Source organism: Haliaeetus albicilla, chromosome 28, assembly GCF_947461875.1.
Source record: "Haliaeetus albicilla chromosome 28, bHalAlb1.1, whole genome shotgun sequence".
NCBI classification, from domain to species: Eukaryota; Metazoa; Chordata; class Aves; order Accipitriformes; family Accipitridae; genus Haliaeetus; species Haliaeetus albicilla.
The window spans coordinates 15,433,656-15,446,251 of NC_091510.1; the positions used below are offsets into that span (position 1 = coordinate 15,433,656).

The window sequence follows — 12,596 nt, forward strand, 5'->3', positions numbered from 1 at the left end:
TCATAAGTATTCTGGAGGCAGGACAGAAACAGGTAGGACCAAAGCTGCATACTGATTTGCTTTTTTTCTGTGAGTAAGGATGACTGGCTTGCTTAGTCACACAATTATGAATGACACTAAAGAGAATGGCGGGCAAGGGGAATCCCCACCAAACTGTCCTCTGGATTGTTTTAGAAGAAAGAATTGCATCACGCAGCAGATTTCTGCTAGGAAACCTCTTGTGGATGTTTCCAAATGGTTATGACAAGAAATGCCCACTCTGTAGGCTGGTTTGAAACATTTAATGGATATTTTCTTACTGATGCTTGAAATAGATCATTGACTTAGCCTCCAACATATGCCCACACCTACACACTTGTGTTTGCATGTATATACGTCATATTTAACTATTATAAATTGTGTAATGGATAACGTGAAAATTATCAGATTATCAGAAAATGCTCACATTTCAACTGAGAATATTCAATAAGAAATTAAAGCACTACAGGATTGCTTTCACTAGTGTTTTCCTCCAAATTTAAATACGAGTACTAATTTCCAACAATAAATGTGTCTGTATGATAAAGATACTTAAACTGTGAAAATAAATGCAACACTACAACGTAAACTTGAATGGCACTTGAATTCCTTGCTAAAAACTAGACCAAAAAACTCCAACGCAAATAAAAGCCCACAAGGCAGAAAAATCAACATATGGAGAAGGAATGAATCACACAAGCCAAGATGTGGAGAAAATTCAGTAAACTTAATGGGAGGAAGATGAGTGGGGCTGGCTCACCGACGGGTTGAAAGTCTGAAAAGTACCATTTGGATATAATATTGAAAATGTATGGAAAGTATTAGGTTGATCTGGGGGCTATGATTTCCAGTGTTATCAATCTGCAATTAATTTTCAGCAGTCCATGCTGTTTCTGGAGGTTACAAGCTGGCCTCTGATGAGGTCAATGGAGATCCCTAACTGGATTCACCCAGCACATACAGAAACCGGCAGCTGATCCCAGACTACCATCCTTTGGTCTTCTCTCTTTAAAAATAGCATGGTCCTTTTGAAAAGGCAAAGTGAGGTATTATCATAGATACCTGGATGCAGAAGTTCAGATGGCTTTTTGACTTCTTTTGAAGGTGGATCTGATCCTATGAAAATGAAACTGAATAGCAGACTGTGAAAATGCTGGAGGTCTCTGCATGGAGAGTTAATGTGTAGAGGAAAACATACTCTCATTAAATGGTAATTGGGGAAAGACACTGAACAAAAATATGTGAGCAAAATATGTGTAGTTTTTTCTATCTATTAAGGTACAGCAAAGGTAGACATATGCATATATATTCACAGGAAACAGCAGAAAGTCAGAACCACCAAACACCGTCAGGCCAAATTACAGTGGGATTGTTTTCTTAATGCATTAGTTCTCTCAAAGTGAATTAAAATGTTACCTTAAAACCAATGGAAATATTAGTGTGCTGGTCTTATGGAGAGCAGGGTTATTAGGGCAGAACTGGAAAATCTTGGAAGATCACTCTGGGGAGAACTGTTTTAATAAAATATATCTTTATTTTGTAGAAGACTTTACACCCACCAAGGCACGAAGTGCGTTATCTCAGGTCCATATGTCATACTGATAGCATTGGATTGATAACATTGCCTGGTTAACATTAAAAATCAACAGTATGAATGTTGTCAGTGCTACTACTGCCTACAAAGCCTAGGCGGAGTATTTGAAAGGTCTTTAGGAAGAAGCTTGAAACAATTACATTTAAATTGTAATTTTTTCTATTATTTGCCTTATTATGCTTTTAGAAGTTCTTGTTTTCAATCTTTTCCCTGCAACCATGATGATTAAAAACTGATTAGAAAAAAATTCCAACCCAAGAGCTCTGAAATAAACCCTGAGATTCATGAAATCACATAAGACAAGAAGCTGGGGCTTTAAAAAGGAAACAAATACTGTAAGAGTTGTGATATAATGCTCGGAACCAGCAGTACCTCCAAAGGATATCATGGTGCTGAAAACAAAGAACTTTCAAGACTACGTGTTTTATTCTTCTTGGAAGAATGAAGAAGAGCTGGTGAAAATGAAAGGTTTTATGTGGAAAAACCCGTAGACACTCTGTGGTTATAGCACAGGAGGTTTTTTATGCAACACCAGCCATACTTTGTGCTGCTGCTGTGCTGACAGTTGTGCTGCTTTTCCATTGATATGGACTTAGAGTAAAATTGAATCACATTTGAAATTTTCTTCTGTTTTATGGGTAACAGATTTTAATCAGGAGTTGGATACCTGAAAAGACTCTGAACAGCAGAAGCGTAGAGTAAAAACGCACACCATGTTTGTCCATCACTGTCTTCTACAATGCCATCATTGTTTTCCATACTTTACTACAAGAAAAATAGCATTTTAGAATTGCACCTGCCTTTCTTGTGGTTAGCTCGCACTGGTAGCTCATAGTTTCTTAATCATTCATACATGTGGACTGTGTTTTCTGGAGAGCTGGAAAACCAGTTTGTACCAACCTGAAATATGGCACAAGAAACAAGGAGGACACTTTGGTCTCCATTACATATTGCTGTCCATGCACAATCAGCAATGAGAAAACATATATTATAGGTCCCTCTTTCCAGTCTCAGAACTCCTCATATACATCAGTTCAACAGTCTTTCAAGGAAAGGGAAGAGAGACAGCATTATGCTCATTTTTATAAACAGGGACAGTAACTGCTGTTAATGGGGACAGATGTTCTGAGAAAAATATTTGTTATCATCTCCATATGCTCCAGAAAATTATTTTAACACGAGTCCTGAATATTCATATTATGCTATTACTGGAGTCTCTAGACAACACAGACCTGATAGTTGTATGGTTAGGAGTGGCCAAAAAGTCCACAGTAGTGCGCGAGAAAGACGAGCCCGGAACAGCTATTCACAGCTATCCTCCTCTTCCTGGGCAAGGCAAAAGCTTGAACTCTTACTTACAGGATGGATGAGTACTCAGACTATGAGGGGGTAGTTATTTCCTCTTACTAATTCAGAAAGTAATCATTAGTGTCTTGTGAAGAAAGGTTTTCCCAACCTATAAATTTTTTTCCATCCTGCAAGGGGTTACCAAATTGAAATTCTGAAGGGAAGTATGAAACAGATGTCTTGTGTCAGTCAAGGTATCATGATTTTAATTATTTTGAACTTACACTCTAATCACTTAAAGTGGTACCCATCAGCTCACTATCTATCTGGACATCTGTCTCTCTACATGTCTAACACCACTGGGTGTTAGTTTCCTCTTCCTTTGCTTTCTTTAGAAGACTCAGCAGCTAATGGGCATGAGAAAATTTGTGGGTGGAAAGAGGGATCAATAATATACATTCTCCCATTGCCGATTGGGTGCAGACAGGAGTATGTAATGGAGGCCAAAGGGTCTCCCTTGTGTCATATTTCAGATGGTACAAACTGGTTTTCCAGTTCTCTCAAACAAGAGCATTTCCAAAAAGCACTTGGAATCTGCAGGATAGAGTATTTTGTTTAGAAAAATGTCAAAAAAGTTCATTTTGAGAATTTCAGAACTTCCCCCTGCCCTGAAACTCTTTTCTTATAAAACAAAGTAGCTGGTTTGTGCCAACACTATCACTAGTAATAATTGGAAATATCCTCTAAATCACAGAGATCCAGTGGTCACAAGGAGTAGGCAACTACATACTTCATAATGTGTAGCACTGACAAAACATATCCATATCTGTACGAGAGTGGTGGGGAAAAATGTTAGTCTTACAGTGTGTTTGTAAAGCTCAGTTGCAAAGACATGAAGCCTGATTATCAAGACATCTATTTTTCAGGCAGTGGTAACATGAATAACAGTATTTAGTAATTACATAACACTGGTACAACGTGTATGCAAACTTTAATGATTTAAACCCTTTACCCCCCTGCCAGCATTGTGAAGGAGGAACCGAAGGAATTATTTCTGCCGCTTTATAGGAAAGAGAGTCTAAGAGGTAAAGTGTGATGTAAAGTCAGAATGACAACTCAGAGAGGGTTTTCCAGCCCTGAGCTGCTGTCCTTGGGGAGTGGTAATAGAGGAAGCGACCGAGTTTTAGAGAAACGAAAGTCTGGCAGAGATCTACTGGGCTGGTAAAGGCACTTCCTTACTAACCACTCAGCCAGCATGCTGATGAGTATGCATAAAACAAAAAATGAAAGGAAAAACCTTTAGTCAGTGGTCATAGTGAAATTTGACATGACTTTGCAAGGACATCATCACGTAATTGGTGTAAGTTGTTGTATGAACAGAAGGGTGTGAAACCTCTGCTTTGCATGAAGAGTCAGATGACTTCCAGGCAGCAAAATGAAAAAATGCCTTCCTTGGTTTCTTTTCCTACATGTTTGGAACAGATGGAGCCACACAGAGGGTCCACGCCAATTCTATACAGCACAAGACTTTTCAATACTATTCTGGTATCGCTTTCAGCTAGATCAGGACTAGTGGTCAGGCAAAGACCTTGTGTTAGTGCTGAGTGTTCAGTCCTCTCCAGCATGCACTCAATAGATATCTACTAAGGAAGTGGATAAAAAATTGGATGCTCTTAGGCCCCTGGATCTATCTAGTAAAGGGCAGATATTTGCAGCATACCCCCTCTTTTGTTTGTAACTGTGTTGATGCTCAGGTAAGGCAGTGCAGAGGAGCCATCTGAACCTGAGCCTTCCTCACAATCTGACTGTTCATGGTTCTTGGGCAACAAGACATACACTGGACAACAGTGTTCTGTTTCATCACTTTCGGGTGGAATGGGAAGCAGAACAGGGCTGGGAGGGGTGTGGGACACCTGGGACTCAAGACCCTCACATTCTGACCATCTGCTGTAGGCTGTTGCCCAGTTTCAGAATGATTTGGAGAGAGATGATGGTGTGTGTAAATAGAAGAGAACATTATGAGACAAGCATGTCAACATTAACATGGTGCCATTTACTTAAATGTAAAAGATTTGTAAGAAGGATCCTATATTTCTGTATTAGAATACCTTTCCGTCCAGCTGATGATATACCACAGAACATTAAACCCTTTGTGTCAGAATTTGAATGTGGAGATGAGTAGAAGGCCTGAATCTACTCTCCACAGGCAGGATAGGGTACCTGGAAATCAGACCTGCACTCAGAAGATAACATGACAGAGCCAGACGTCATGGCTTTCTTCTTCTTTGCTCTTTGCTTAGTTTCTTGCCTCAGTTTATGATATAATACTTGTAGCACTGCTTAGTGGGCAAAGGACCACAATGGGACTGGGAGACCCTGTTTGTGTTCCTAGATTTGCCTTTCCTAGATGCTGAATGGTCATGAATCATCCCATTGCTCTGTGCTTCCATTTTCTTGCCTGCAAAATTGGATGTTTGACAGTGGCCTCCTCTGAAAGGTGAGGAGATCTAGTGGCAAAATTAGCCATATAAACCTCCAAAACTTTAAGCAGGATCTACAAAAGGTGAGTTGGAAAAACCCTTTCTTTCTGATAGTTCATCCTCCTGTTATTCTTAAAAGTTTATTAGTAATGGGAGACCAAAGGGAGGTCACTTGGGACATACAGCCTGTTTGGATGAGATGCGTGTCTGACAGGCTTAACAAGGCAGTCTAACCCAGCGCAGTCACTCTGGATGAATAGTTCTCTGCAGAGGAAGGCAGTAGTACTGACTTAATCTTTCAGCTCCTGGAATTACATCTTCTGCCTGGCTGGATAATTACAGCAATTAGTTGTGTTCAGTTGTGTTGTAATTCATCCTCAACATGTTAAGAAGACTGAGCTGTTTGAGTAAAGAATGTCTTGCAAACTCCTTACTTGCAGCTCTTCTTTGCACACTCTCTAGTAATTCAACAGAAAAACACTGCTCAAATTAGGACCTGTAACGGTAAAAATTGGGCTTGATGACCCAGTCCTTCTTCCAGTTGCATGTTTCTGACAACATAAAGAGTGTAGGAACTCTTGTAATTCATGTAACAGGAATCCTTTTCCTTCTGCCACTTGACATCTCCCTTCCAACATTTTGTCAAGGAATTGCTCCTTAGGCTCATGGCCACCTGATGTGCCTCAGCACGTGTCTCTCACCTTGCAGAATATTCTTGGTATTCCTGTATGTATAAGACTACATTTAGCTGTGCCACAACATGCCATTCGACTGTGGTTGCCTTGCTAAGCAATCCAGATGTTTCAACATTACCAATAGGTTTGTTCAGTGTGCTGACATTTGTGAGTCCACTTTGAAATGTGAGTCCATTTTGAATCTTGGTGGGACCTCCATTTGGTCACCATCCCTGGAGGTATTTAAAACATGTATACATGTGGCGCTTAAGAACATAGTTTAGTAGTGTTAGGCTAATGGTTGGACTCAATGATCTTAAGGGGCTAAATAGGACCTAAATGATTCTATGATTCTAATTTCTAGCATAGAATCATAGAATCAGAATGGTTTGGGTTGGGAGGGACCTTTGAAGATTGTCTAATCCAACCCCTCTGCCTTTCAGAGGAGGCCACTGTCAAGCATCCAATTTTGCAGGTAAGAAAATGGAAGCACAGAGCAATGGGATGATTCATGATCATTCAGCATCTAGGAAAGGCAAATCTAGGAACACAAACAGCATGACAACTTTGCATTTTTTAGAGTGCTTTGTAGCATCCTTGAATAGCATTATCATCTCACCTCCATGTCAACACTTCCAGCAATATTATTGCTTAATCAATTTTAATTTTCTAAACTAAAACCAAGATGGGCATTGCATAGTGCTACTACCCCAAGCAGATTACAACCCTAATTTTTGTGCAATCCGTCTACGCTGCCGTTCCCAGGGAGTTCAGCAATTGCTGGTGAAATCTGATTCTTGTCTCTGCAAAATGGCAATTCCCTGTTTGCAATGGTAGTAGTAGGCTAGATCTATTCCACAGATGGAAGTCCTCTTTCAAGTTGCAGATAAAAAATATTTGATGGCTTTAGTGGTCATTTGCTGAGATGGGAGGTGCTGCTGGGGAAGGGGCCAGCTTCTTCAAGGAACACCCAAAGAACCATCTAGGGCTGTGCTGGAGAGTTCAAATTATACCTGTTGGTGGCCAGTTTAATTCTCATCTCTTTCTGATGAGCTACAGACATCCCTCACTGCTGCCTGTGTGAACTGAGCCCACAAGTGCTCTCTTAGGATACTCTCTTGTTTTTCCCTATGGGCTCCTTCTTTCTTTCCCTTATAGGCTCCTGCCTAGCCTGCATTCATATATTACAGCCTGAATTTACTCTAATTTCTTCATCAGACTCTTCACAGTAAGCTCCTTCCCCACGATATCCATCAAAGCAGAGTTCGGTTCCTATACAAAAACCTTTTCCCCAGCTATCCTCAATACAGTTGTTTCAGGGGTCTGCAGCTGGGCTTTTCTTCATCCATGTCTTTCAGTTTTCATATCCTAAACACATAGTGCAAATGAATGGGCAGGTGGGGAATTTTAATTATTGCCAAGCAGAAATGAGTGTCTTGAGTACTAAATACTCTGCTTTTGCAGATAGTAGACAACAATAGAGAAAGTTGATATGCATCACCATTGCAACCATGCTGGAATGTCATTTTCCCTCAGTCTATTTTGAATCTGGAGGTAAAGAATGAGAAAGCAGCAGAAATGCACTTTAGAGCATGGAAAGAATGCAAATAGTGTTTTGCAAAAGGACAGCAGTAGGGAGAACATTTAGATCTCTAAGCGAGTCTGAAGAATGCCATGGCAATCTCAGTGGTTACTTTAAAAGAATACCAGAAATGAGTTGACTGTTACACTGACCCTTTAACCACACAATATGATTTTTTTTTTCAGATAGTGTGTAAGAATATGCTTGAGCCACAATACATACTCCTCAATCAGTATCATAATTTCCTCCTTTTCCCCAACCACATGTGAAAGAAACTTCAGAATCTGCCACGTAAATGTTACCCATTGACGAACCACTGAAAATTTTTCCAGGACCATGCTTTAACAAAGATGCTTTCGAGGGATTCCCTTGATTAACCAAAAATGAAGTGTTCTTATCTAACACTATCTTGTCTAAATATACACAGGCTGTGATGACGAAATAAAAAATTTCAAGACCAGGTATAAATACCCCTGACAGGCAGATGAAGTTCATTCGTCTGCTTTCTTCTAATAGGAGATTAAACTATTAGAAGTTGAAGCTCACTGCTCTTAGAACTGACATATCCCAGAACTTATCTGAGCATTTTAACTGAACCATCACCAAGACAATGACTTGCCAGACCTACAGCTTGCTTATTCTGTCTGTCATCATGATTTATTTTGGACATTTTGGAAATAGCTTAAATCTTCTTCAACTTCAAGGTGATATAGACCGACTGAAAGCTGACTTCGTAAGTATGGTCTTCTACTGCATTTCTCTTCTCCTTCTGCTTGTGCTTCAGATATCGTCCAGACTTGAGCACTGCTTGACATACTCAATGTGTACCAATAGAGGGTAGCCATGGAATAAATTTTTTTGTTTAATCTTTTTTTAAACAAGAACAATTTCTTTGGTTTTGCTAACCTCTTTCAGTAACATGATACAGTTTTCAACAGTCATAGTTAATGTAGTAGTTTGCTTTTATTTCAGGGGCACTCTTCCTTTCACAAGAGTTTCTCCTAGCTCCATTCAGCCTTTGATTACATGGAATATTTTTATAACAAGAAATCCTAATGCAATTTATGATGAATGAGTGAATCTTGATTCAATTCTATTCAGGTGCAATTTACTGACACTTTTTTAGTTTTAGGTTAGTAAAGTTAATGGGGGATTTAGTGTTAGTTAGCAACATAAACAAAGTGGAGAACTTCTGCTTTAACAAATGCATCTGGTACTTAGTAGTAGTAGTAGTGTGTTGCCCAAAGGTGGTTTCTAGTGCTTATTCTTTTGCATCCTCTAGCCATTCTGCTTCCATATCTGTGACTATGATCTGGCATGGGAATGTTATCTGGCATGATATTACTTATTTTCAGACAGAATTTTAATAACTTGATAACTGTATTGTTAATTTACCTATCTTCATCTAGGAGGTATTAAAGTAGTTCACAGTTGATTTCAGGTGGGATTAGTCATAGTGATAACAGATCTACAATAGAGTCACTTCTAATTAACAGCTTTTATTCTCAGTATGTTTTGGGTTTTTTTCCTTAAATGCGTGAAAGCAACTGCAGGAGTCTGCTCCTATTTTCACTCTGATTTTGTCAGAATTTTGTGCATACGAAAGTTGAAATTTAGTAGTCAAAGAATCATCCTGAAGTATTACACAAAGAAGCCTAGTGTGATTCTTCAGTGTTTGCAGATTAATAGTAAACTGGCTGTAAAATTGGCATTATATTTTAAATTTGTCATTAGCATAGATCTGAGAGATTCTCACTAAAGTATATATAACTCTGTCGGAGAGATCCTAAGCCATGGTGAGATTCTTGCACTGATGTTAAAAACTCTGGTGCACAGCAGGTGCTCCCCACCTTTCAGAAGAACAGCAAAACAAGGTTTGGTGATGTGCTCAGCATGGGGGGCCAATCAGCCTACAATGTTTCTGTCAGCCTGCAAGTTTTCCCTTTGCACTCACTATATTTAAATTACTGAGCAGACAAATAAGGAAATAGTGACTGTTGTATACAAAAAGAAAAAAAAAAAAGACACACAGAGAAGAGGAAATGATTCAGTTTACCTTTCCTTGGTAGAATTGTATTGCTCTTTGTTTCCTAGAATCTACCACAGTGTGTGGCTAACATCTGATGGTTAAACTCCGTCCCTGCAAGACTCTCAGTAGCCCACTAACCTTGTATATCCCCATGCCTGACTGTGGGCTACTGGGCTATTCTCCAGTTCTACAAACTCTAGTTTTCTAGTAAAGTTAGTTTGTTCTTGTTCCATATGAGATTTTACTAAGACTGGATAAATTCAAGGCCACAGTTTACGTACTGGTGGACTTTGTCTTACCAGAAGACGTGCCAAGATCAGATCTGACAATTTTCTAGCCAGTTGCTATGCTTATGACGTTTAATTTTCAGCTGTCAATACCAAAACTTGGAAGGAGCATTTGGTCAAATAGATGGTGCTAAATGTCTCTATTCAGATGAGTTATAGCAGGAGAAGACATTGAAAAGCAGACTAATGCCATTTCTGGTACTAGGCAGTCATCCAATGCAATTTGGTGCTTAGAGAAGTGAAAGCATTGTAATTGCTATAGGCCGGTGGTGCAAAAATCATGTCTCTGTTTTTTACTGCTCATTTGAATAGAGAACACAAATTTGCCTTTTGATAAGTATCATTTGCATAACAGATATGTTTGTTCTTTGTTGCAGAACTCAAGTCATTCAGACGTAGCTGACGGTGGACCTATTTTTACAGATAAACTGATAAACTGGACAGAGGTGAGTCAGAACTAGATACGACAAAGCATTTCAGGCTCTTTGTGGGGCACTTTTGGTACAAAGCAGCTCCCAGGGCCAGCGTAACCAGCTGGGGTAAAACAAACACGAGCTGAGACTGCTTTGGTAGCTTGGAAATGAGAAAACAATCCCCATAAAAATGCTTCCCATAAGGATCAAGGTGCTTTATACTGCACCACGAGCTGATCCTGAGGTACAGCCAAGCCCAGGAGATGAATTGCAGCATCTTCTTTATCATCCTGTTTCAAGCAGCAGTGAGAACCCCTGTGTGCTGCATTTTAGCTCCGTTCATTTTCCTGCTGATGGGCACTCACAGACCTTTCTTTCTGACTGTATCTTTCAACAGAGAAATGAAAAAAGGATTATCCTGAGCCAGATTGTTTCCATGTACTTGGAAATGCTTGAAAAAACTGACAAGAATAAGGCGCACACCAGGCATATAGTTGAGGAGCTCTATACTCTGAAAGCCAACCTTCCTGATGGCTTACAGAAGGTGAAAGACCTCATGGACCTCTCAAAGATTCAGGTAAGGCTCTTCCTCTGCCTCCAAGGCTCATGACGCTATATTTTCCAGTTGAGATTTGAGTGTGACTCAAGCCAATAATGCTTCAGTAACCCGTCTGGTAACCCCCGTCTGGCTGAGTTCACGCTGGAAAACCCAATGTTTCCAGCTGCAGGGGCTGCTGCGGGTCTGCGGTGTGGGGTGTCAGCGTGGGGGGGCCGCCCTCTCTGAGTCTTGCCGGAGTCTGGCACAGAGGTGCCGGCAGCGCTGCCGCTTCGCCTGCCCACCGGAGCTGCCACCCACGCGGCCATTTTGTGGTTTAGGAATTGGGTGGGAAAGTCGTGCCCGGCTACGGCGTGCGTCCAAGGGGTTTGGAGGCGCTTGGCTTATCGAGCCAGTGCCAACAGCGCGAACCACCGACCTCCGCAGAGGTCCGCAGCCCATACCCCGGTGGAGTTGGCTGCTTGTGGGCAACTCATTTATCATTGCAGTAACTACGGAATAGCTCCGTTTTGCAGAATATGGCTGGTCTGCGGCACGTTGCAAAGTAGCACGGAAAGTGGAAAAGAAAAATCTGTGACAAAGTGGCTCTTTCTTGTAGGAATTAGGTAGGAGAGTAATTGGAAACCGCTGATGTCCAGCTGGTTTGCCCTGGTAGCAGTGTAGCCTGTAGGATGTGATCAGTAAATAACTGCAGCTCTTGGCATGACCTTCATTCTGTTTGTTTCTTACCTACAACAGATGAGCGACCTGAGAATTCAACGCAAAGCTGTGAACGAGCTGTTCAGCGTCTTACAAAAACTGGTGGAGACTTCAACTTCTCTCAAAAGGAAAAGGAGCCAGTTTCAGAGGAGGTGCAAATGCTAATGACATCATATGACCTTTTGTACTGAGTTATTGTGCGAATTTTGTTATGATGCACATTTTTTTATTTCAATCTTATTATTGAGTTTTTATACATTTATTTATTAATATTTAAGTATTTTAAATAATTATTTATAAAGAAACACCAATCAAAGTATTTATACCTCCTACTACTATGTAAGAAATGACTTTGTCTTAAAATCCTGTCTATCTGTTATATGTTTGTTGACCTGAAAATATAGAACGAGGCAATGTTTACCCAGTTTCCATATGGAAATCCTGAAATGACATGATACGGTACCCAGCTTCCCATCTGGTGCTGTTTTGGGAGAGGGATGTTATAAGATTAGTCTCATCATTCATCTGTTTGGCATGGAGATGCAAGCACCAATATGGGGAAGTTTCTGTACTCAGGAAAACATTTTCATATCTGCTTACTTTTAAGCATATCTATATCCAAATCAAGCAAATAGACATGCTTAAAGATAGGCAGATGCTGAAGCACTTTTCTGAACTAGGGGATTGATGATTAATTGCTGGTAATTATTGTTATGCACTGAAGTTACCAGGAGGCCAGGCTAGTTAGCAACTCCAGGAAATGTGACTAACTCTATTGCACTGACTTAACTTCAACTTACCAATTTTGAGAAGTTCTGTATTTTTTTGTACTGAATCATTTAAATGTGTCTGATGTAATTTTATTTATTTGGAGAAAGTAGTATGGAAGTTTTTATTTCAAGGACTATATTTTTGTACTGGAATATTATTTAAAACTTTGGATTTCTCAATGGAAACTTTTTGAAATCTGGAAATTA

At 40.0% G+C, this 12,596-nt stretch overlaps 1 protein-coding gene across 1 annotated transcript; it reads left to right on the forward strand.

Moving 5' to 3' along the window:
- The first annotated feature begins 8,245 nt into the window (after nucleotides 1–8,245).
- On the forward strand, nucleotides 8,246–12,044 carry IFNG (interferon gamma). The gene is made up of 4 exons (XM_009911777.2): nucleotides 8,246–8,368; nucleotides 10,329–10,397; nucleotides 10,762–10,941; nucleotides 11,659–12,044. Exons 1-4 carry the CDS (start codon nucleotides 8,246–8,248, stop codon nucleotides 11,782–11,784), a joined length of 498 nt encoding a protein of 165 aa, XP_009910079.1. The 3' UTR covers nucleotides 11,785–12,044.
- Nucleotides 12,045–12,596: the final 552 nt, after the last annotated feature.